Here is a 22,777-nt window from a genome sequence, read left to right as displayed (position 1 = left end):
CTTCCACGGTTCAAATACACAAGCCCTAATTAAATTTGCATTTATCAAAAATCCCAGGTGGCAAGACACACCGACTGCTTCTCATGATGGGTGTGTTTTGTATGCTGGATAGTAAATTGCTCATTGCCTAATGGCACCACCTTCCGATTGGAAGTACAATATTTATTGGCAGTTGAGGGGAAAAAATTATCTACAAGGAAAGGGTTTGAACAAACCTATGATGATGATGTCAGGTGCCACCAGATAAAAATAATTTTACAGTTCACGGAAGGGAGGTTAGTACCTTTAGTGTCCCCCGTTCCCACCTCAACGTTGATGGAACGTCCGAGCGACGAGTCCAGACCGTGGAGGCCAAGTCAAGAAATCATGTTTCCGGTTCTTTCTGGTCTTCTGATAAGCCAGCGATCGGATCGCTGGTGAGTTGTACTGCAGCTCTGGGAACAGGGTTCAGGAACTGCCGTCCTTCCTTATCCTTTATATTTCCCTTCTCTTTTTTCTCTCTCTTCCCTTCACTTCCCCTCCTGATTTCTCTTCTCGTTTTCCTTCTTCTTTGCCACTCAATCCCCGTCCCTCTCCTCCTTTCTTCCTTCAATTCATTTCTCTTCTCTCCTCCCATATCGTTCTCTGGCGAATCCCCCCCGACCAGAATGGTCCTGATCGACAAGCATGTCCACACCTCGCGGGAGGAGGAGCGATTAAAGGAAGATCGCGATCGCGTTCGTTACTGGAAAAAATGGGGTCCGTATGTGGCCGAAAGGCAATGGGCAACAGGTAAGTTCTTCCTGAGCTTTTTCTTTTCCGCGCGTTCGTAGCGTGTTTCTTTCTCGCTTTGATTTCCGATGAGGGGCCGCGAAACTGATGACCTCATTCTCGGGATCCCCGCAGTTCGAGAGGATTATTCGTAAGTCTTTTCCCAATGCCTCTGATCTTCCTGTCTATGATTATTTGTTGCCCACCTAAGTCTATGAAATAAACTAATTGATTTTATTGGAAAGTGAAAATGGCGATGCGTGGAGCTGTAAGTTCTCTTCTTCCCCCGCCATTATCTTATCTGTCGCGTCCCGTTAACCCCAGTTTGCGCCATAGACTTCTCTCATGAGCACGCGCGGTCGCGAACATATCGCTGGGGCGAAGATGGGATCGCCGGTGTCTCCGATACTCATACTCTACAGAACGTTGCATTTGCTTTCTGGAATGAAAAGGAGTATGTCCCTTATGTTGTGAAATCCGACCACTGGCTCATTTTGCACTAGCGATATTCTGAAGGAGCGTCTATTTGGCTTGTCAAACCCTCAAGGAAACCATGGAGAGAGTATCAAAGAAGCTCATTTCCACCTTGATAACACTCCGACGGTAAATCTATCCAGTTGGGAAGATGTTCATATTGCCCTTTCTAACCGCTTCATTCCAGCATTCCTACATGAAATACCTCTACAAATACCCCCAGAAGAAGTTTCCTTACGAGGATCTCAGAGACGAGAATGCGCGCCGGTCGAGATTGGACCGTGAATACCAGATCCTAGATACCGGCGCTTTCGACGACAATCGATACTGGGATATTTTCATTGAGACGGCCAAGGAAGACGATGACGAAGAGGAACTCTTGTTCCGCGTTATTGCCTACAACCGAGGCCCTGAGCCGGCTCCCTTGCACATCATCCCCCATGTGTGGTTCCGGAATACCTGGGCCTGGGGCTACGAGGACCAGTCTCACAAGCCTTCCATCGAAAAGGTCACCCCCCTGACAGCCAAGTCTCACCACAAGAAGTTAGGTGAGAGATATGTACGATTCTCCCCCTCCCCAGCGGCGGGAAGCAACCAGGAGGATATCCTGCCAAAGATGCTGTTCACGGAAAACGAGACGAATAACGAGCTGCTCTGGAAGTCGGAAAATGATCAGCCGTACGTGAAGGATGCATTCCATCGCTACATCGTTAATGGCGAAAAGGACGCGATTAACCCTGAGAACAAGGGTACTAAGTTTGCTGCCTGGTATGCTTTCAATGAGGGTGATGGAATCCCTCCAGGCGAGTGTGCTGTTGTCCGGTTCAGGCTGTCCCGAAAGGTCCAGCCCTTCATTGACGAGGAGGAACTGGATGACACTATTGAACAGCGTATAGCGGAGGCCGACGATTTCTATTATCACATCAGCCCCTTACCCATGAGCGATGACCTACGAAACATTCAGAGACAGGCATTTGCGGGCATGATGTGGACGAAGCAGTACTATCATTTTGTTTGGGATCAATGGGCAAATGGCGATCCCGCGATGATCCCACCTCCCCCTGGTAGGAAGCATGTTCGAAACCAGCAGTGGAAACACTTGTACATGGATGACATTCTTTCGATGCCCGACTCCTGGGAGTATCCGTTTTTCGCTGCGTGGGATACTGCTTTTCACTGCATCCCTCTCGCGATGATTGACCCCGAGTTTGCTAAGAAGCAGCTGGATCTTCTCACTCGAGAATGGTATATGCACCCCAACGGACAGCTTGCTGCATATGAATGGAACTTTGGTGACGTAAACCCTCCCGTCCACGCATGGGCGACGTTCCGGGTCTTCAAGATCGAGCGGAAGATGTATGGCCGGCAGGACCTAGACTTTCTCGAACGGGTGTTCCAAAAGCTGCTCCTCAACTTCACGTGGTGGGTTAACCGTAAAGACTCAGAAGGAAAGAATGTTTTCGAGGGAGGCTTCCTCGGCTTGGATAATATTGGGTTGTTCAATCGTTCCGAACCTTTGCCCACTGGAGGCGTCTTGGAGCAAGCGGACAGCACTGGGTGGATGGCATTCTATTGTTTATGCATGCTCAACATTGCCTTGGAATTGGCTAAACACCGGCGGATCTATGAAGACAGTATGTTACACCTCGGCACATAAGGACTTGAAATGGTTGACTAACGGTTACAGTTGCGTCCAAGTTCTTCGAGCATTTCATCCTAATTAGTGATGCTATGACATTCAGGTCGGGAGGTGAAGAGGCTTCTCTGTGGAATGAGGAGGATGGGTAAGAGTTACATTCGAGATTAAAAAGGAGTACACTCTGATGTGACTTAGGTTTTACTACGATGCTATATCTTACGGTGAACCATGGACTCAACAGCTCCCCGTGAGATCCCTCGTTGGCTTGATTCCGTTGTATGGAGTCCTCACGCTCGAGCCCGAATTGATCAACCAATTCCCTTCTTTCAAGCGCCGACTAGAGTGGTTCATTGAGAATAGACAAGATGTTGCCGAACGCAATATTGCCAGCATGAAACGTCGTGGCAAAGGCGAGCGTCTCCTCTTGGCACTGGTCAGCAAAGACCGCCTGGAAAAGATCTTAAAAAGGATGCTCGACGAAACCGAGTTTTTGTCTGAGCACGGTATCCGATCCATGTCTAAATACCATGGCGAGCATCCTTATTCTATGACGGTCAATGGGCAGGAGTTCCGTGTCAATTATGTCCCTGGTGACTCGGACAGTGCTCTTTTCGGCGGAAATAGCAACTGGCGCGGACCGGTCTGGCTGTGCGTCAATTTCTTGCTGGTCGAGTCGTTGCTGCGCTTCTACATGTTTTACGGCGATAAATTCCAGGTTGAATGTCCTACAGGATCCGGGGAATATATGCATCTCGGGCAGGTTGCCGAGGAAATCCAACATCGGTTGCAGCATTTGTTTGCTCGTAACGATGAAGGACGTCGAGCGGTACACGACAACTCTGACCTTCTCGACTTCGACGAGCACTGGAAAGATTACATGTGGTTCCACGAATTCTTTGATGGTGATACTGGACGGGGCCTTGGAGCATCTCACCAATGCGGCTGGACTGGCTTGATTGCCAAGATCATCCATGACACTGGGTAAGTGAACCAATCCAGAATGCTTCACTGTCAGTATAACCTAACTATATGTACAGAATAAACTGCCGCGTTCCGCAGACCCCTCGCTCCCCGTACGCGGCGGCATCACACTACTTTGATGATATCTTTAGCCGTTCCCGACCACGCGGTAGCCGTCGACCCAGCATCCGCCGATCGTCCACGAGTCGTTCCATCGGGAACCGAAGCGACTTCGAATCGGCCTTTGGTGACACTACCGCTGCAGAAAGTGTAGTCGACGATGAAGAAAAAGACCACGGTGTGGACGATCATGTGTCGCATTATGTAGAGAGTCAGTTAGAGCGGGTGAGAAGTCGAGTGTCGATGGGTGCATATGAGGATGAGTTTGAGACGCAAGCTGATCGGAAGCCGAATGGGCATTGAATTGGTATTTGGACAGGATTTGGGAGAGATAGATGCCAAGAGAGTATTGACAGGTAATTACATACATGGACTAATAAGTAGTAGTAGAACCGTATAGTTATAGAACCCTGCATCTAGTTATGTTTAGCAGTAAGTACATTGACAGCCATATTGTAGCAGACACACGCTCCTTCCCTACCGGTCCTCCTGCGATATCTTTTGTTGAGCCGAAAACGATAGTTTTAGACGAATGGAATAACTTCTGACCTTTTTTCCCTCTTGCATGAACATTTGTCATTTCTCTTTTTGATTGCACTAAATTACTACGTCCGTGACGTACCACCGTACTCAAGAAATATATATATTAGGCTACATGCCAAGCAATCAACAAATAAATACATCCCAGCACCCCGAGAATGGACAAAAGAAAACCAATTTTGAAGAGAGACATGAAGAGAGGTAAAGAGAGAGCAAGTAATCCTTGAAAATATTCTGAAAAGAAATCCAACAAAATAACTCCAACTCATGCATTTATCGTCTTTTCCTCTATTATATAACCCCATACAAAAAACTCCACCACCTAGCTTCCCATAATCCCAACCTTAGCGAGTAGAGAGGAAGAGAGGACGAGAAAAGAAGACCAGATATAAGAACTCACATCCCAAGACTATCGCTTGATCAATATTGCAAATAAGGCTTCCTGCATAAGCTCTCTCCTTCAGTTGTATCAGTGTCAGTATTAGTATCTGTATCCATTCCTGGGTGATCTGTGATATATACATGCACATACGAAGACTATATGCTCGTGTAACTGATGATTCAAGATGGAATTGTGTTCTAGTTAGCTATGAGTCCGTGTGGTTGTAGTTCTGGGGTAGGATTGTAATGGGGGGTTTTTTTTTTGTGCTATCTCTGGGTAAGTGAATAAGACTTATACGTAGTTGTAAGGTGCATTTACGGCGTGTTATTGATTCTCTCTGTTCATTCAATTAGGGAAAGGGGCCTTGATTGGTGGGATGGTGGGTTCTGTTGAGATTGTATAACTTTAATTAGCTCGCTTTGATCGGAGGTGGTTACAAAGAGGCAGTCTTGATTTGGCTACTGTATATGAGCTACGGAGAGTCGATTAATAGGATATATGCATGTCATGTCATGTTATGGGCAAATGCTACTCTCGATACATTGGCAAAGGATGAAGGGGATAACTCAATTCTGTCTATCACTCAGATCGAGTCATGCGAAATGCCTCAGGTCCAAAAAGAAAAGGAAACAATAATCACTACTGGTCATGGTAGTAGTACGGTACATGGGTCGGAATCAGAGGTATATCTAATTTACAGGGCATCGGTGAGGGCCTTGTTGAGCTTGGCGATCTTGGAGGAAACGCTGAGGTCGATGGTGCGGTCACCGATCTCGACAACAAGTCCACCGACGAGGTCAGGGTTGACCTGGTTCCGTTAGTATCGAGAATTGATCTACCATAATGGGAGCACGAAAGTTAAGTACCTTGGTGACAACCTTGAGCTTCTTGCCCTGGCTGAAGTGGGACTGGGAGACGGCCTTCTCGAGACGGTTGATGGTCTTCTTGTCAAGTTCCTGGGATTTTTCGTCAGTAGCGGGTCAAGACAATATGATTTTGCACAGTCGGAGGAAGGAAGTGCAGAGTATGGAGGGATGTACCTGAGCGCTAGTGATGTTGAGGTCGATCTCACCACGGTGAGCACCCATCAGAGTCGCAAACTTCTCGCAGACACCCTCCAACAGACCCAGACGGTTGTTCTCGGCGAGGGTCTCGAGGAAGTTCTTGACAATGTCACCCTTATCACCGGTGAGCTTCTGGAGCTCCTGGACGATCTGGGACTTGTCGGAGGTAGTCAGGGTGGGAGCGGAGATGAGACCGGTCAACTTGCGGTCGGCCTTGAGGGTCTCGCCGAGAACGGAGAGGGCCTTGGAGGTCTGCTCAAGGTTGGCGGACTTGGCGGAGGCAGTGAACTGTTCGTTGTCATTTGGTTAGTGACGGGTGTTCCAGCTTAGAACGTGGTGGTTGGGGGATTCGGGGCTTCGGATTGAGGTGCAATCTTAATGGCTCGGACGCGGTTTTGAGGGGATTTTCAACGCCTCGGGTCAATGGAAACCACAACAGAACTCAATCCCACCCAACCCATCCAACTCGATCGGCAAGGCACATACCAGAGCAGTAGCATAGGTACCGTCAACACCGTACAGAGACACAGGAGGCTTGACCTCCTGGGCCGGGGTAGCGTAGGTCCTCAGGCCGTTGACAGCGGCAGTGCGAGGAACGGAGAACTGCTGGGTGGCACGCAGGCCGGCGCGGGCGAACCGAGTGGGCATCATTGTGACAGATATCTAAGAAGACCTCGAGGGAGTGGAGGAGGGAGGGTAGTGGATGCGAGACGGTGCGAACGTCGGTCGGAGAGGGGAGCAAATGGCCGGTGGTCGTGCTGGGATGGAGTTGAGTTGATGTTCCGTCCAACAATTCTCGCCGGTCACGTGAGTATCCGCACACGCCGGGTTTTTCGGCTACACTACAAAACAACTTTTGGCTATGGATAAGATTCTCATTCTGAACACACTCAACACAACGCCGCTCATTGTGATTGCAGGAACCATCTTTTAACTATAACAATGACAAAATGCTAAAAAAAAACAAACCCCCACCAAACGCCGTCATTCAGTACATTGGTTGATTGGAAACCGACCATCACCGCCATGCCCAATCTAGATCCTCAATTTGCCAAGTCAACCGAACAACCCCGTTAATCGCTCCGCAACATGCTCTCAACCAGATCTCCCAGCGGACCCCAGAAGTCTTTCCCGCTCGCCAGCCGATGTTCGTCGATGAACAATACGTAGTGTTTGAAGCTTGTATTCAGATGCGGTTCGAGTCCCAGATGCACGATGACAGGGTAATGATGACAGTAGATGTGTGCGTATACCCGGTATAACCGCTTGAAGATCTGACGGATCAGGCTGGTAAAGGCTTTGGGGAACGGAACGCCTGGTTTGCATTAGCGAAGTCGCTCAGAGTCAATGGCTATGGACATACCTAGTCGGCTGGGAAACATTTGTTCATTATCAATATTACTTTGAACCCAGCTCATCAGGTGTTCGATGTACTCCGGAGCAGACATCTTCGTCGGCCGCTTAAAGTGCTCCGAGTCTTGCCAAAGGTACTCAAATCTATCTCGTGTCAGCCGTAATCCGGACAATCCCCAGGAAGGTTACGCACTCATCTGTGGCTTTCATCTCCGGGCATGACTGTGGTGAACAAAACTCTGTAATAGAACCATAGAGAAGATTGATCTGATTGTAGAAATCCACCACTGTCGAAGATAGTGTATTAGCGGCGCGCGACAACCACCCGATCGCATTGGCGACGAGTTCGAGAGCTCACCATTAACTGCTAGCCACTCATTCAAGTCCTCCCCCTCAGGAAGCATCACAGCCTTTCTGAGACTCCCACTCCCGAGCGTCGCCTCTGCAAACTGTCTCAACTGGTAACTGCTCGTGCCTTTGGCCGCCGACCGTGGCTTAAACGGCGCTCGTGTCCGCGCATTGCTGGGAGGGGTTAGTCCACATGTTTCGTCTTTAATCGCGCGCACAATCGGCGACAGGTAAGAAGGAGGTTCTGTGAGGGGGGAATTATTGTAATGAATCGAGGGACTCAGTCGGAGTGGCAACGGGTGAGATGATGTTGAAGACGATGGCGGGGCAAAGGGAGTAGTATGAGTGGTGGTGGTGGTGGTAGTAGTAGTAGTAGAAGAAACAACAACAGGGGTAATGGGAACCGACATGGTGGTGATGAATGAAGCCATTCTTCTTTCTCTTCTCGGTCCTTCCTTTCTCTTTTATCGATCCTCCAGATCAAGCGCGCAAAAATGCCCCGCTATCCGACCTCCAAGCAATCGGATCTGTACTGATTTGACTTTGTTGCGGTAGGTTGAAGTGTTGATGTGCGCGGCGTGGGTGGTCGAGAATGCGCCTACATTCCAGAACCAGACAAGGCAGGGGTTAATCGTGGGTAAAGCGAGTGAGTGATGTTGGAGGGGATAAATCTCACTTTTCACGGAAAATGCTATGGAACTGTGATTAACTCAATCAGGTGACGGTGCGGCTGAGAGGTCTCCAGCTAAGAAAATCAAGAAGCGGTGGGCAATCGAAAGCTCTCCGATCAACACAAGCTCAATTCCGTCATCGATCAAGGTTCCTTTTTCTCCACGATCTCGCCAGAGCGGAACCTCCAAGCGCATGTGTTCCATGGATGCCGAAGGCACCAGTCATGGCCAATCCATGGGTTGCCCGGGTGACATCCACCGCTCCCCTTTCATGTAGCCACATTCAAGGGAGATCTTGATGCATCTATTAGGAATGATTAATGATTTATTTATATTTATATATTACATTTAAATCAGGGAAAATAAATAGAGACAAAGAAAAAGAGAAAAAAAAAGAAAAAACCGGACCATCTCGATTGCGCTTCGTTAACAATGGCTTGCCAATAACATACATACATTTATTTGCCCCACGCATGGGGACGATATCTATGAGAGTCATTAAGAAGGGGTTATAGTAGTTCCTTCCATATAGATAGAGACCGCAGGGACATGCCCATTCATGTCCACCACAAAATTATTTATATAGAGTATCCTTCATTCTCCTCGGGGAGTCTTTCTCGGACTGTCTCCCCATATACTGTGATAGGGATCGCAATCTCAAACGACTCACACCCGATGTTCTCTAAAGCATTCATGATCCGTCCCCGGTCGTCTTCATGCACGGTTTCGAGTAAAGTAGCGCCAGACGGGCCGACTCCTGGGTCGGTGTGCATGGTTGGCGTCACAAATTCAAACCGTAGTTCCCACTCATGGTTGACTCCAGTTGTTAGGATCGTAGGGGTAGCAGAGATGGGGATAGCAGGGCTAAAGACGACTCGTGTGGAGTACAAGGTATTTTCGAAGAAAGAAGCATGCACTTTTCGAGTAGCACGGCGGATGCTTGCGCCAGACCGCACTGCTAATGACCCAGCCACTTTCTCCGATGTCTCTAGCGCGGCTCGAATCGCATAGCAGGGAAGCGCAGCACCGGCAAAGTTCACCGTAGCAATGATAGTTTCCCCTAATCGATGAGCTGGTCGATTGAGCACCACAACGGCAATACGACGCCCATTGCGTGCAATCTCAAATCGATTGGGGCTTCGCGACGAGTTAAGAGCCTGGTTGCTTCGCAGAATCGCGAGATCAATGGCATCCTTGCAGGACAGCGGGCCCAACGACAGGTCGTAGCTTGGGCGCTTTTCGAGAGGAGTCTCAGGGGGTTGCAGAAGAGCGCCCTGGGAGTGTTGTTCGAGAATATCATCCACATAGCCTAAGAACTCAGGCGCTGAGTTCCACGTAGTACCGCTGATACTCTTGGGCTTAGTAGATGGCGGCGGACTCGGCCGAACCTTCTGTACTCTAGCTTCATCTCGGAGAAGCACATAGGGGTTCATCAAGTCATGGCCAAGGATATCTCCTTGACCTACAATACATTAGTTGCGCCATAGAGAGGAACTATTGAGCCATATGGAGCTACTTACCATCGACGCCGCTAAATACACGGAACGGTATAGTAATGCGGTTGACACGCTGCGGTTCATTACGGACACTTGGTCGTTGTGTGCCAATGACTAGGTTATAGGAGATCTTTATGGCCTTTCCCTTGTGGCTTGCTGGGAGACCACGGGGTAAGGTGAAGGAAAATGAGTAGGACTGCTCTTCTCCGGGTGCTAGTCGGAGATCCACGAAGAGGAGCGACTGGGGTGTGGATAGTAAGGGTATCGATCGTGATGAGGTGACACCTCGCATATCGCGTAGACCATCAAGCTCATTTTTGGAAAGTAGACCGTTAATGGACTCTTCTATTGCGTTCCATTTAAAAGCGCCCCAGAAACCACCTCCTTTACGATTCTTATCGCTGCTTGCGGCGCTCCGTCCATTGGATATACCGACAGCATTCCCTTGGTCACCCACTACGCCTTTCCTCTTGACTTCCTCAAAAGATGATTGGTGGATCAGTGAGCCATCCACTGTAAACGATGCACTTATCTGGGCATATCCCATTAGCAACGTCTGGCCATTGGGCAGCCAGGCCGCAGAGTCAACGCTGGACATGTGCCGCCCGTGTCGAGAGACAGGTGTTCGTGGGACTGTCATAGAGTAATTCGTGTATTCTGACTGCAAGGTTTCTGAGGAATCATTCCCGACAGAGTAGAATTCGCCACTGCTTCTATGGCTTCCACTCAAGCTCGACGTCGACATAATCTTGGTAAGCTGCGGCAGGTTACCTGGCGCAGCTAAAGCAGAGGGCTCTTTGCCATTCGGCTTTGCCACCATTAGTGCGTTGCCATGCTCTCCAGCCGGTATCGTTGGTGATGCGCCGGGTCGGGGATTGCTCGTGTCGCTCGCGGAAGGTGGGAACTTGAAATCCATTGGAGGTAATTGAGGTCGACGTGCAGGCCCCCGCGGTGATTCGGCTGATTTAATCGGACTCATCGTACCAGATCTAGAGCGACTAGCCCTGGCCGCCGCATCCACATCGACTCGTAGATTTTGTGGAGGGACGTTCATGGGAGATTCAGGTGGGACACCCCGCGTGGTATGACGCCCACCTAGGTTACAGTCACTGTCAGTGCAAGTTACGAGCAATCGAGCGCCGATGCCAAATCAAGTGACATACCCTTGGGAAATATGTCATCATAACCTTCGAATCGCTTTGGTACCACCTGCAAACTCGCAGAACGCCCATGCCCTCTGGCTGGCCTCGAGCGGGTGAAGGGGGAAGACGTTTTTGGGGTCCTATCCCCACCTCCTTCGCTATCAATTGATAATATCGAAATGGAACGCTTATGCTTGTGACTGGGGGGCGGGCCATTGCGAGGTGTCGAAGGAGGCGGAAAGCTATGGGAACCGACCAATGGTGAACTTAACGATGAGGAAACGCGATGGGACGGGCTTCTCCTTGAGACGGTCGTGGAGGATCGGCGATTCGGGTTGGAGAATAGATTCCTCGGCGATTTCAGGGAGAAGGAGTCCGAGTGAGGCGTGGTACTGCTCGGTCGAGACGATTTCCTCTGCGGTGAGAGCTGTCTGCCATTGTTGCTCTCCACATTTCCCTCCACAACGTTCTTAAAGGTTATTGTACATTCCACATCTTCACCGGCGAATATTGTTTGATCTTTCCATTTCACAAAGACTTGGATGTCCGACGGCATGGCGAGGGTCGCAAGGTGACCATATGGGCGGAGAAAAGCAGCAGGAAGCAAGAAGCTTGGGGTAAACGGTGGGTACCAACAGCCGCCACCAGAGGGTGTCCGCTTCTCCTCCGTTTAACGCCGCCGATATGGTACGTAAATGAATAGGATAGGCGGGGAAACAATTGGCAATAGCCGGTTATGCCATGCTGTCAAATTGGATGAGCCATCGTAAGCGAGAGAACGAGGGGAAAGAGAAAAAGAAAAACAAAAAGAAAACTGCGTGAATGAACGGGCCAGAGTCGCGTTGCATGCACCTTGTCGGCCAAATCAATTGAGAGTAACCGTCAGACACTTTAAGGTTAGCGTCGTTTATAGTCCAACGGGGACTTTTCCCTGTTTTTTAGTCGCTTCGGTTGGGGTTGATAATGCATGTGTCTATGAAATGCTCCGGATGAAGAGGTTTTATGTTACTTATTTTTATTTTATTTCATATCCGTAGAATTTAACCTAAAAAAAACAATAGGGCTTGTTTTACGTGATACAGAAGAATCACTTGGTAAAACGTGTCTCCGCAAAAGGGACACATTAATTATGGAGCCAAGTAATTCAGGCATTCTGCACAATGCCAGCAATTTCAAAAGACCATGGGGTAAGGAGAAAGGAAAAAGAAGACAAAAATAAAACAAAAAAGAAAACGAAAACAGAGACAGGGAGGAAGAGAATAAAAAGAGAAACAGTAATAATAATTTTGGGTGTTATTATGTACTATTAGCTGTATTACTTATCTCTTCAATATGCACAATGCTTTCATGACTCTCTGAGCACGACAACAGATTACTCTGACGGTTTGTTGCCTTCTTCGCCCTTACCATACAGTATGTTTGAATCGTCTAAGGCCTCTGTGCGTTTTGTTTTCGGTCGGAGGCCTAGCTCCGATAGATGACTCCAGATTCGATCATGCCGCTTCTCCCATCGCTTGCGCCTGTCCTCCATTTCTGCTTCGGAAGGACGCCATTTGCTTTTTAAAATACGCCTGATGGCTTCCGGTGATACCTGGAATTGCTCGGCAAGGACAGGGGTCGTAAACTTGTCCGGAGCTACGGCATGTAAGTGGCGGATACCCTCAAGAGCGTCGGGCGAAAGTTTTTTAGATGGATTCCATCCCTCCTTGAATTTCTTCTTCAAGGCATCTTTTTGAACTTGCCAGTGCTCCTTCTTCTTCTTAGGTTTGTAATCCGGGGAGGTACGATCACTGCGTGCGTGTTTCTTATCGCGAGAGGATTTGAGTGAGGTTGCATCAGGTTCTGCTTGCGATGATGATGCAAACTTCGCCATCTTCGTCTTTCTCGCAGGTTTATTTGGGTCCCGCCGATCACGATGGTCTGCTGCATCCTTTGCAGGCGCTCCACCAACAGAACCGTCCCCAGCGGCATCTAGTTGTTCTGAACTTGATTCAGTGATGGCTGGTAGCGAAGATGGCTGTGAGTTCACGTGCGATCCTGGTTGAGAAGCCAGTAGCCTCGAGAGAGAAGCGAAGCTCCGGCCATTGCTAAAACGGTGATGGGAGTAAGACACCTGACGCAGAGAGACGGGACGGGAGGAATGAAGCTCAGAGGCAAACTCGGAGCGATAAACGTTGCGCAGAAGGGTGGGTAGAGCTAGCCTAGCAGAGCTGGCACAGAAGGCTGCCATGGTAAAGCCTCTTCAAGCAGCTATAGAGGAGCGAAGAGAGAATGTTGTCGATCTTTGACCTGAAGAAGTTCGATAGCAGAGAAATCTGGAAAAGATCCAGAACAGTTTCCACCTCAGGCGATAAAGATGACCACGTGACCTTATCGGAAAGCGATTAGAATGACGTTGGATTTTGGGAAGAATATATCAGATACAAAAGGAGCCCTTAATGATTCTGTAACAGAAAATAAAGTTCAATCCCCATAAACGCAAGGGTAATATGTATGTGATTCACAAATGGACCTCCGTGGAGGCCCTGGCAAATAAGGAATAGACCTTAATTCATCAAACATCAATTACGGGGCACTTTCTGCCGTAAAATCCTAACCCCTGTATTTCTAGTTCAGAGCTCTCAAAATTGTTGCTTACCACAGGTGAGCGGAAAGAGAGAATCCTATCCTAAGCTCACCAGTATTGCTCGAAGGCTCAATCCTATCATACACGCGCCAACTGTTTATACAGCTGCTGTTCAGCTGTAATATAGTGAACATATCCTACCTACATCTTGTGTCCCCTATCATCCCTCACCAGCTGTCCTTGCGTCAGAGAAGCGCTGAAGTGTTGCCATGGCTTATGGTGGAAAGGATTATCCTTTCCCTTTTATATTCGAAGTTTCGAACGGGGGTTTTGTTTAAGGATTCCCTGAATTACCATTCTGGGAAGAATGATTGGCATCTCCACATCCAATATGAGACTAACTAGAAGACTAGACCACTTGGTGCTCTGTGACTGATCCACAGGGGGAGTTCAAGCGCTTGGTGCCCAGCCAAACATGCTCCTTTTTTTCTTCCCTCTCTTTTCCTTTCTGGTTTTTCTTTTTTTGTTTTTCATTTTCAGACCTAGGTTCAAAATTAGCCAATTTCCCTCTTCCCTTCCGGAGGATTTCCCGTATGTATGGAGGTGGCCCTTCATTTAATTTACTTCTTTCCAGATGAACTTAAAATTGGCGGTACTCGCCCAAAGGAGTTTAGGGTTGTCATCTCCCAAATAAAGAACAAAAGGAAGTCTCATTCAAGTAAATGATCTCCCTTTTAGTTGATGGATCTTAAGATACCCTTAGCTCGAGAGCTAAAAGGTTCGTCTCTTTCCCTCTGTCAGATCCTCTCTCTGTGCCAAGGATTAAGGGCTGAGAGAGATTCGCCAATCATTCTTTCATTTATTCATTCATCATTCGTCTCGTGAGTTGGTTTCCTTGGGATATTCTCCGCCCGCTGGAATGCCGCAAAAACACCTTGTTTACTGACGGACATACGCAGTTGTGCTCTCTGCTTTCATTCCTTTTAGCTTCATATCTACCTCCAGTCTTCCGTACCTTCGCTAATCTCTCTTTTCGCCTTTTGGTCTTTTCTTCCCTCTTTCTCCCTTCCCACTCCAACCTATTGGTCGCTCCTTTATACCCGGTCCACATCGACTGAGCTTCTTTCTGGGCTCCCCGAGCTCGGTCATTCCTTCACCCCTCCCACATTTGTGCTATCACCCACAAAACGCCTCTCCGGCCAAGTTCAGTCTATCATCACTATAATCGAGAGGCTTACTGCTGCAAAGCAAGAAAACATATTCTTACCTATTTGTTTTCTCTGGTTTCTTCTGGTTGCGAATTACTGAATGGCACCGAAATAGCTTGTGAAAGCTACCAGCCCAAAGCGCGACCAAAATCCTAGTCGAGACATACGTTTAAAATTTGAGTCTTTGTCCATCGAAGTTTTTGAATGATTGTGACCAGATCCATCCCAGACTGGTCATGGCGTACAACTCGTTGAACGCCAAAGGCAAAGCAGTTGGCGCAGGCTCGTCCCTCCGAATCACACCCACCAATTCTCCAGGCTTAAGACCCCCGCGGACTCCCAACAAAGCACCGCAACACCAGGCAACCTTATCCCTACAGACCGTGATCGGTACGACTACAACTTCTCCCCATGGATTTTCCAGTCATGACCAGAGCAAATCGTTTGCCATTTGCGCGGGTTCAGCAGCCATCCTAGCTGAATTAGACGAGGCGGGCAATGTGAATCAACGCTTCTTCCGAGCACGCCCCTCTGCCTCGAGCGTCCACCCTGTCACTTCGTTCTACCATCAATCTACTCCTCCAAGCACACCAGATACTCGCACCAGGCCGTTATCAGGCGTTAAGTCCACAGCCCATAACGCCATTCTCAGCGGCTCACCGGCGAATGAGTTGGCAGAAAGTAACAGCAGCCGCGCCTGGTCTTCACGAGAAAGAGTAAAAGCAGTTACAAGTGTTTCAATTAGCCCAAACGGGAGATTCCTTGCTGTGGGCGAGGTGCGTGGTTTAAACATCCCATCTGACTAATAGTACAGGGTTTACTGATCTTCTTCTAGACTGGATATGGCCCTAGAGTCTTGATCTACTCAACTGCCAAAGACGCCCCTTCCGATGTTCCGCTGTCAATTCTTACTGAACATACCTTCGGCGTCCGCGGGCTTGCTTTTAGCAGTGACTCCCAGTACCTGGCTACGCTTGGTGACACTAATGACGGCTTTCTGTTTGTTTGGTCGGTCAGTCTGAAAAGTGGCGCCGCAAAGCTCCATTTAACCAACAAATGCACGTCTTCGATACGGGACATGTGTTTCATGGGCCAAACTTTGATCACGTAGGTCTCTCCAGACAATTCAATGACATGATAGGGGGACTAAATCATATTTAGGGTGGGAGTTCGACACGTCAAAGTCTGGAGACTGCCAGAAACAAGGCCTGCATCGCCTACTAAGACTCGCCACAACATGGAATCCGCCCCTAGCTCACCTAGCTTTGCTCCGCGAGCACTGTCTGGAAGAAACTGTTTACTGGGGTCTTTGGCAGAGAGCACGTTTACAAGTGTGGCAAGCGTTTCTGACCATGAGGCCGTGGTAGGCACGGATACGGGTGCGCTGTGTTTTCTCAGTGACGCAGAGGGCTCTCAGAAAATAACTCTGGTGGAGAACGTGGGTTTCAGCATCACGTCCTTGATGGTGGACTCGGATCGTTCCTGTGTATGGGCTGGCGGTCGAGGCAGGCGAATGCAGAGATTCCCATTTGAGGTTCTACAATCATCTGCTGCCCCCTTGTCGCCTGGCCTTTCTGAAACGCCCTCCGAGGAACAGAAATGCAGAGGGCCTGCTATCGCATGCATGGGATCTCTGACAACCCACATAGTTACAGTTGATACGACCCGAGCTATCCATATCTACCCGTTTGATGCCGTGGAGGATGAACAGAGCCACGTGGAGACCACTATGCCTGCTCATCGAGATGCTGTGCTTGGGATCGGTCCATTAAAGGTACCGAATGACCTGGAGGCCGACTTCTTCACGTGGTCATGTAATGGCACAGTGAACTTCTGGGACACTCTTGGCAAGTGCCGGGGTTCTCGAGTCATTCCTTTGGAGGAAGTTCCGGGTGTAGATGAAGAAGCCTCAAATGAATTGAGGGTAGTGAGGGCCAGCGACGGGATGAATGTGTTCGTTTCTGGCGATAAATTCGGTGTATTACGAGTGCTAGAAGGACAGTCTTGGAAGTGCATGAATCAAGTCCGAGCTCATGGAGCCGAAGTCACTGGTATTGCGTTGAGCACAGCTTTCGACTCTTGTCTCATCGCCAGTTGCGGCCGTGACCGCATGGTACAGCTTTTTCAGATAACAGAAGACAGCCTAAAGTTAGTCCAAACGATGGATGACCACGTAGGCGCTGTGGGGCAGGTTCTTTTTATCAACGATGGGGAAATCCTTCTCTCATGCTCTGCTGATCGCACGGTACTGATTAGGGAGCGTGTGACCCGAGAGGCCGATGAGGGTGTTTCGATTGCTTACATGATTTCCAAAGTCATAACATTGAAATCGTCCCCGGTCTCTATGTCCTTGTCCGCAGATGACACAGATGTCCTTGTCATATCCACGGCAGACCGATGTGTACACCAATATGAGATACCGTCCGGTCGTCATCTGAATTCTATCCGAGCTGTCGATTCCGATTCCAATGATGCGGTGGTAATGGGTGCATTGACAGTAGCTGGGGAAATCTTGGGACATAGTCCCAAGCTATTAATAGGAGTGGCCAGCACTGATAAGTCGATACGTGTGTATGACTTGGACCGAGGTGTATTACTCACTGGTGAATTCGGCCATACAGAGGGTGTGAGTGACGTGCAGTTGCTGGAAAGGAACCCTGATCCGTCCAGTCGAACCGTCGTACGCACATTGATAAGCTCAGGTATGGACGGTGTTGTGATGATGTGGAACATTTCGGTGCAGCCCCTCCAAGCGCAAGAAATCACCAGAACCACGTCAAAGGAGGAAGATGAGGGTGCAAAGGAGATGACCCTTTCTAGACCTCCTATACGGAAGATCTTATCAAAGAATGAACTTGCCGAATTTCGACATGAGCATGGGACAGGGTCCTCCACACCGACGCGCGAGCAATCTCCGCCACTCATACGCAAACTGTCAAAACTTTCTCTTGCGCCCTCGTCGACCAAGAATGGAGACGCTACACCGCCGACACCGACACCAGCATCAGCACGCTCTAGCTCGCGTCTAGAGAGATCACGTAGGACACCGTCACCTCCTAGTCCCAAGTCAACCCCCGCGAAAAAGACCAGCCACTTAAGCCACAGCAATCACCGCTCACCATTAGACATCCGATCCCGTACTAGGTATGGCGGAAAGACTGAGTTCGGAAGCCTTAACATGTCTACCGAACAAGTCTGCCGTACACTGCGAGCTTATAGAAAGAAACTTAATGGAACGAAAGAGAATCTGCCCTCTCAAAAAGAGCTGGAGCGGGAACTCGGGCTTACACTACGCGCTTTACATCATCGAACAAAGGGCAGTGAAAGCACTGAAACTGAGACCGACAGCAGCGGAAAAGAAAATGAAAACCTGAACACAGGAGAGTCCTCGGTTCGTAATCTCAATATCCATGCCCATCCAACCTGTAACTTGAGTCAGAAGCAATCCCCGACATCTTCCAGCAGTCACTCGACCGAAGAATATGCGGAGTGATGAAATATATTCCATGTCACTCTTTTACGCCATTGAACGCTTTATACAATCTTTTCCCGATCGTTTCGAGTTCAACATTTTCGTCACCTTTTCCACAGTGCATCTTGTGGGCTATGAAAACTTCTATATCGGACTGGGGATTACCAATCTCACTTTGCATGGGAAAAGCGAAGGGTACTTTTATTTTGGGTTACTTATGTCTGAGAGTGGTCTTCCCTAGCATTGCGGGCGTTTATTCTTTTTTTCTTCCCCCCCCCCCCTCCCCTTCTCTTTTTCCTTCTTTGGCTTTTAATGGGTTCTTTAGCAGGTCTAGTGGAGTCTTCGGTGATGGTGCCCTATCTTTCCCAGTCTTTCATCTTTATCCTTATTTCATTTTCTTTTTCTCTTATTTTTCCGGATTGTTTACATTTGCAACCACAGCCCTTTGCCCTGTTGGGTAGTCTGAATATCTGTCATCCCTGTTCACCTGTGTTTTCTTCTCCTCCCCTCCTTTTGTATTCCCTTTTGGCTTCACCAACGCCCTCCTTATACTTCTCCTGCTCAAGCTTAAAATGATACCCAGTATTTCCTCGGGTGGCGGGGAAGCCTTGTTGATCGCAGCCCCCAAAACCCTATTTTTATATTGACAGTGTTTTCAAAACCCCGCTCAGATCTGAATGAAGCCTGTTCGACATTATAGTGATGTCCGTTCCCTATTAAACGGGTAACAGTCTTTTGGTTTACTTGTATTGAACACGAGCATCTGGACTTCCTATTTTCCAAGCCTGCCATATTTGATAAGCCGTTAAGTTCTTGGGACAAAAAGCAGTGGAACCAGTGACTAGATGATAACTCCGAGGCGCCACTTTCATTTACCGTGGCACCATTGCCGGTAGCTCCTCCAGTGAAGATAAGACACTGCCGAGTCTGTTTATCAGCAGTCTTATCTCCAGTCTCGTGTCTCCGAATCACGCTCTGGGAGATATGCTATGATACCATTACGCCTTACTACGACCAAATTCAAGGACAGGAGGTAAGATATTCTTCATATAATTAAATGGTCAATAAGTTACCACTATGATGTTCTCTGCGCTGGCTCTAATTGACCATCGAATTCAGGGGAAAGACATCTGCTCATTACTTTAGAAAAACTTCACCCGCGAACACCTACCCGCATAGGAAATGTGGACGCTGATCGTTATCTATACTCACCGTTTCTCTCCGCTAGGGTCACAACCAACGAAGGCTATTGTGTGGTGACGAAAAGCCGATAGGTGCTATGGTGCACGATAGGGTGACGGTTAAGTCCATGGCCGGAATCCAGTGAAGAGCAGTCCGGCTGAGCCTGACCCACCATCACAATTACCAAGCATATAAATGCAACCCGAGCCGTCGTGCAGAGAAATCATTCAATTCCTGAGGCTCAAACGCCCCTTCTGTAAAGATGTGGCCCACTCGCTCTCTTTCATCGTTGTTCTTTCTTTCCATGGCCTTGGGTTCACCCGTCAGCCAACCCGGAAATAGATATGCTATCCTGGATAACGACTGGGGGGCCGTTAGTTTTCTTCCATTCTTGATCGCACTCAAGAGCGACGTCCAGGTTCTGGGGCTAGTCTCCGGTGAGCTCCTCGTGTTTTCTTATACAGTACTAGCCACTGCTCTAACACTCTTCTAGATACTGCCAATTCCTGGCAGCGTCAATGCGCATATCATGCGCTAGCCAACTTAGAGCTCGGGAACCTCAGCTGCATACCAGTCTATGCGGGCGCCACCTATCCCCTAATCAATACACCTGAGCGCTTCCAGGCATGGGAAAGCGTGCACGGCAAACTCCCCTGGGAGGGCGCTTTTGCTCTAGAGAATGCAACAGCAGAAGCACTCGGTAATGACCCAACATCAGGGGATCCAAATCGGATCGTCAAGCCCGCTTTTGTTGAGGGGTTCCCAACTACTAAGATCAACCACTCCACGTCTGCCGCCAACTTCATGGTTGAGATGGTCCACAAATATCCGCATCAAGTCTCCATCTACTCCGCCGGGGCGTTGACCAACATCGCCTTAGCTGTGCGAATGGATCCCGATTTCGCTTCCCTGACCAAGGAACTGGTCATCATGGGAGGCTACGTGGATGTGAATATGTATCAGGTCACGGGTGATTATTTGCAGGCGGACATCAACTCCGATGTAGGTGTACTAACCCACACTCCAAGGATAAGCTAAGTAACAACAACTACAGATCAACTTGATGATCGACCCGGAAGCTGCGAAAATTGCTCTTAATGCAGAATTTCCCGAGATCATTATTACTGGGAACGTGGCCAATCAGGTGCAGTCAACACAAGAGTACCTCGATGAGGTCTACACGGTCAAGAATGAGTATACCAAGCTCTTCCATAACCACTATGGCACTGAGTTTCCTTTTTGGGATGAGACTGCGGCTGCCCTCATGGTTGACCGGTCTCTTGCTACTAATACTACTACTGGTAAGTGAGATGTCTGGATTCTGTATTTCTCAACAGGGAGTGACGTTACTAACTGGTTGGTAGCCTATATCGATGTCGATATCTCTTATGGAAGTCCTAATTACGGAAACATCCATGTCTACCAGGCCATGCTTAAGCCACCGGGCGTACGCAATGTCACCTATGTGAACCGTATCGATGGCTTAAAACTCAAGGACATGATGAAGCAGGCTATGTGGAAGCCTCCCACGTGTCCTTGAGTGGATGTCCTTTGTCATGGCTATCTTGGGATATGACTGCACTTATCTTGATTATAGATATAGAACGGTTGGGGCTATGAGGTCATAGAGACTTTTTGTATGACAAACGTTGCCGGACTAGTATGTTCAAGCTTTATTTGGTCGCACATATAGTGAATATATTTAGACTAGATGGAAGATCTTGCGTTACATTAAAAATGTCAACAGGTGCAGTAAGCCCACGGTTATCAATTAGACAATACCCAAGCCACCCACGTACATCGTCAGAACCACATGACTGTGCTCTGTGTTAGTATGTGTTTTTGGAACTCTCCGCAAATCATGAGATCTAGACGAGGCGAGGAAATCTTTCGTCGGTTATGTATAAAGTTGAGGTATGATCTGATGTGACCTGTCCAATAGACACTATTCTCGAATGTCTACCTTTGAAAAGATGTGCTATGTCTAGTCGCTAATGTGAACTAATATGTTGTACGAATACGTACAGATAACGGTAGTATGATACAGGAATTTGTTGCGGACACAAGTACAGTAACTACAGGTGGTAAGACGAAGAAATAATCGAAGCAACGCGCTACCAAAGGGTGAGAAGGGGGAAAATCAGGGAGGAAAGTAGTTGAAGGCCATGCTCAGATCTATAGTAACAGCGCCGTATTACTGTGTGTGCCAGTTTGCCTTTTAATGGCGGTTTCGGGGTGACCATGTGCTTGTCTGAAAAAGCACAAGTTGTGCCTCATCATATTTAGATAAAATTATTTTGTCGTTGATTGAGGGAAAGTTACTGATTTGGGTGAGACCAGCCGTACAAAGTGCAGAATTTTAAAGAGGATCATTGAGCAATGGGATTCCAGTTAGGAGATCATCTGACTGCGGAGTATCTTGATTAAACATTCGGGGCCTGGGCTTTACGATGGAGCTAAGGAGGTGGAGATTGTTGTTGTAGGCAAGGGATAGACTAATTAGTGTGAAGAGGTGCAGTGTAAAGAAAATGTGGTGTACTCCGTACATTGGGAGCTTATGGTTAGGGGTGATGGAAAATTTCTTTCTAAGGGTTGGGGATATTACGGGATGTGTGTCATGTCTTCGAAAAATGGCAGCATCCATGTGGGTGGAGACTACGGGCAAAATTTTTTTTATTCCCTTTACCTTTGCTCAGTTCGAGTTGTTGCGTCCCTTAATAATGGGGGTAATTCTGTGGTAAGGAAGGGATACGAGAATAGAAAGAAAGAAGTTGTTATTACTAAATCAGCAAACGCCTCTTATAATGGCGCCGGCCATATTGGGCGCCCAATATGCACAATACAATAGTGTCTCGGTTTAAGCCACCATTGCTTACACCTCAAGGTAGGGGTCTTCTAGCCCTACAGCCACAAATCGTACCAGAGACTTATTGTGATTAGGTGTGATGATTGTTCATATCCGGCGGGATGACTGCAGGCTCGCGCTCGGATCGCTGGTTCGTATAGACAACTTCTAGGTGGCACGCAGACGACCAGAGCGGGAGCCAGCTCATAGAGGTAGACAATGCATAAAACCTTGAACTGCGGTTGCCCGCTGTAAGAGATATGTACTCCGTATTGATCGTCCTAAAATCTGGAGAAGCACACCATGAAATACTCCGTCCCCGAATGCAGGCATTGCATTTGTCCAATCAGGTCTTATCTGCTGGTTCACTGGTCGATATGACTCCAACAGTCGCATGGGGATCGGCAGTTGCGCCGCCTTCTGTGGCAGGAGTTGCGGCGATCTCGCCCGACCGCACACCATCCCGAGTGGGTGAAATGGTCAACTCACTCACCTGGCGTTCTTTGTTCTCTGGTTAACTAGGTCCTGGTGGGTGCGAAACATAACTAGTAAAAACTTAAAAAAA

At 48.5% G+C, this 22,777-nt stretch overlaps 7 protein-coding genes across 7 annotated transcripts; 3 read left to right on the top strand and 4 right to left on the bottom strand.

The window, feature by feature from the left end:
• The first annotated feature begins 317 nt into the window (after positions 1-317).
• On the top strand, positions 318-4,420 carry BDV27DRAFT_137662 (uncharacterized protein). Its single transcript, XM_032069043.1, has 9 exons — positions 318-771; positions 886-901; positions 996-1,018; positions 1,087-1,204; positions 1,254-1,353; positions 1,412-2,858; positions 2,912-3,008; positions 3,059-3,844; positions 3,901-4,420. The coding sequence occupies exons 1-9, from the start codon at positions 648-650 to the stop codon at positions 4,244-4,246; spliced, it is 3,057 nt and encodes a 1,018-aa protein (XP_031921563.1). The 5' UTR covers positions 318-647; the 3' UTR covers positions 4,247-4,420.
• Positions 4,421-5,351: 931 nt separating this feature from the next.
• BDV27DRAFT_137661 (F1F0 ATP synthase subunit 5) lies at positions 5,352-6,672 on the bottom strand. Its single transcript, XM_032069042.1, has 4 exons — positions 6,416-6,672; positions 5,906-6,217; positions 5,732-5,821; positions 5,352-5,673 (listed from the first exon to the last, which is right to left on the bottom strand). Exons 1-4 carry the CDS (start codon positions 6,578-6,580, stop codon positions 5,560-5,562), a joined length of 681 nt encoding a protein of 226 aa, XP_031921562.1. The 5' UTR covers positions 6,581-6,672; the 3' UTR covers positions 5,352-5,559.
• Positions 6,673-6,819: 147 nt separating this feature from the next.
• BDV27DRAFT_137660 (Mob1/phocein family protein) lies at positions 6,820-8,631 on the bottom strand. The gene is made up of 6 exons (XM_032069041.1): positions 8,307-8,631; positions 8,039-8,228; positions 7,641-7,804; positions 7,476-7,569; positions 7,293-7,426; positions 6,820-7,244 (listed from the first exon to the last, which is right to left on the bottom strand). The coding sequence occupies exons 2-6, from the start codon at positions 8,059-8,061 to the stop codon at positions 7,003-7,005; spliced, it is 657 nt and encodes a 218-aa protein (XP_031921561.1). The 5' UTR covers positions 8,062-8,228; positions 8,307-8,631; the 3' UTR covers positions 6,820-7,002.
• A 216-nt stretch (positions 8,632-8,847) lies between these two features.
• BDV27DRAFT_69039 (putative intracellular protein transport protein (Sat1)) lies at positions 8,848-11,584 on the bottom strand. The gene is made up of 3 exons (XM_032077316.1): positions 10,961-11,584; positions 9,822-10,892; positions 8,848-9,763 (listed from the first exon to the last, which is right to left on the bottom strand). Exons 1-3 carry the CDS (start codon positions 11,493-11,495, stop codon positions 8,880-8,882), a joined length of 2,490 nt encoding a protein of 829 aa, XP_031921560.1. The 5' UTR covers positions 11,496-11,584; the 3' UTR covers positions 8,848-8,879.
• Positions 11,585-12,019: 435 nt separating this feature from the next.
• On the bottom strand, positions 12,020-13,446 carry rrg9 (mitochondrial ribosome assembly protein RRG9). Its single transcript, XM_032069040.1, has one exon. It carries the CDS (start codon positions 13,167-13,169, stop codon positions 12,312-12,314), a length of 858 nt encoding a protein of 285 aa, XP_031921559.1. The 5' UTR covers positions 13,170-13,446; the 3' UTR covers positions 12,020-12,311.
• A 1,337-nt stretch (positions 13,447-14,783) lies between these two features.
• BDV27DRAFT_69027 (WD40 repeat domain-containing protein) lies at positions 14,784-18,352 on the top strand. The gene is made up of 3 exons (XM_032077314.1): positions 14,784-15,489; positions 15,549-15,820; positions 15,875-18,352. The coding sequence occupies exons 1-3, from the start codon at positions 14,950-14,952 to the stop codon at positions 18,204-18,206; spliced, it is 3,144 nt and encodes a 1,047-aa protein (XP_031921558.1). The 5' UTR covers positions 14,784-14,949; the 3' UTR covers positions 18,207-18,352.
• Positions 18,353-19,152: 800 nt separating this feature from the next.
• On the top strand, positions 19,153-21,061 carry BDV27DRAFT_69029 (Inosine/uridine-preferring nucleoside hydrolase domain-containing protein). Its single transcript, XM_032077315.1, has 5 exons — positions 19,153-19,218; positions 19,305-19,804; positions 19,861-20,369; positions 20,422-20,668; positions 20,732-21,061. Exons 2-5 carry the CDS (start codon positions 19,630-19,632, stop codon positions 20,905-20,907), a joined length of 1,107 nt encoding a protein of 368 aa, XP_031921557.1. The 5' UTR covers positions 19,153-19,218; positions 19,305-19,629; the 3' UTR covers positions 20,908-21,061.
• The last annotated feature ends 1,716 nt before the right edge of the window (positions 21,062-22,777 follow it).

Source organism: Aspergillus caelatus (genome assembly GCF_009193585.1).
Source record: "Aspergillus caelatus strain CBS 763.97 unplaced genomic scaffold BDV27scaffold_330, whole genome shotgun sequence".
In the NCBI taxonomy this organism is placed as follows: Eukaryota; Fungi; Ascomycota; class Eurotiomycetes; order Eurotiales; family Aspergillaceae; genus Aspergillus; species Aspergillus caelatus.
The sequence above is the reverse complement of the archived record's forward strand: the minus strand, read 5'-3'. Positions and strand labels throughout refer to the sequence as shown.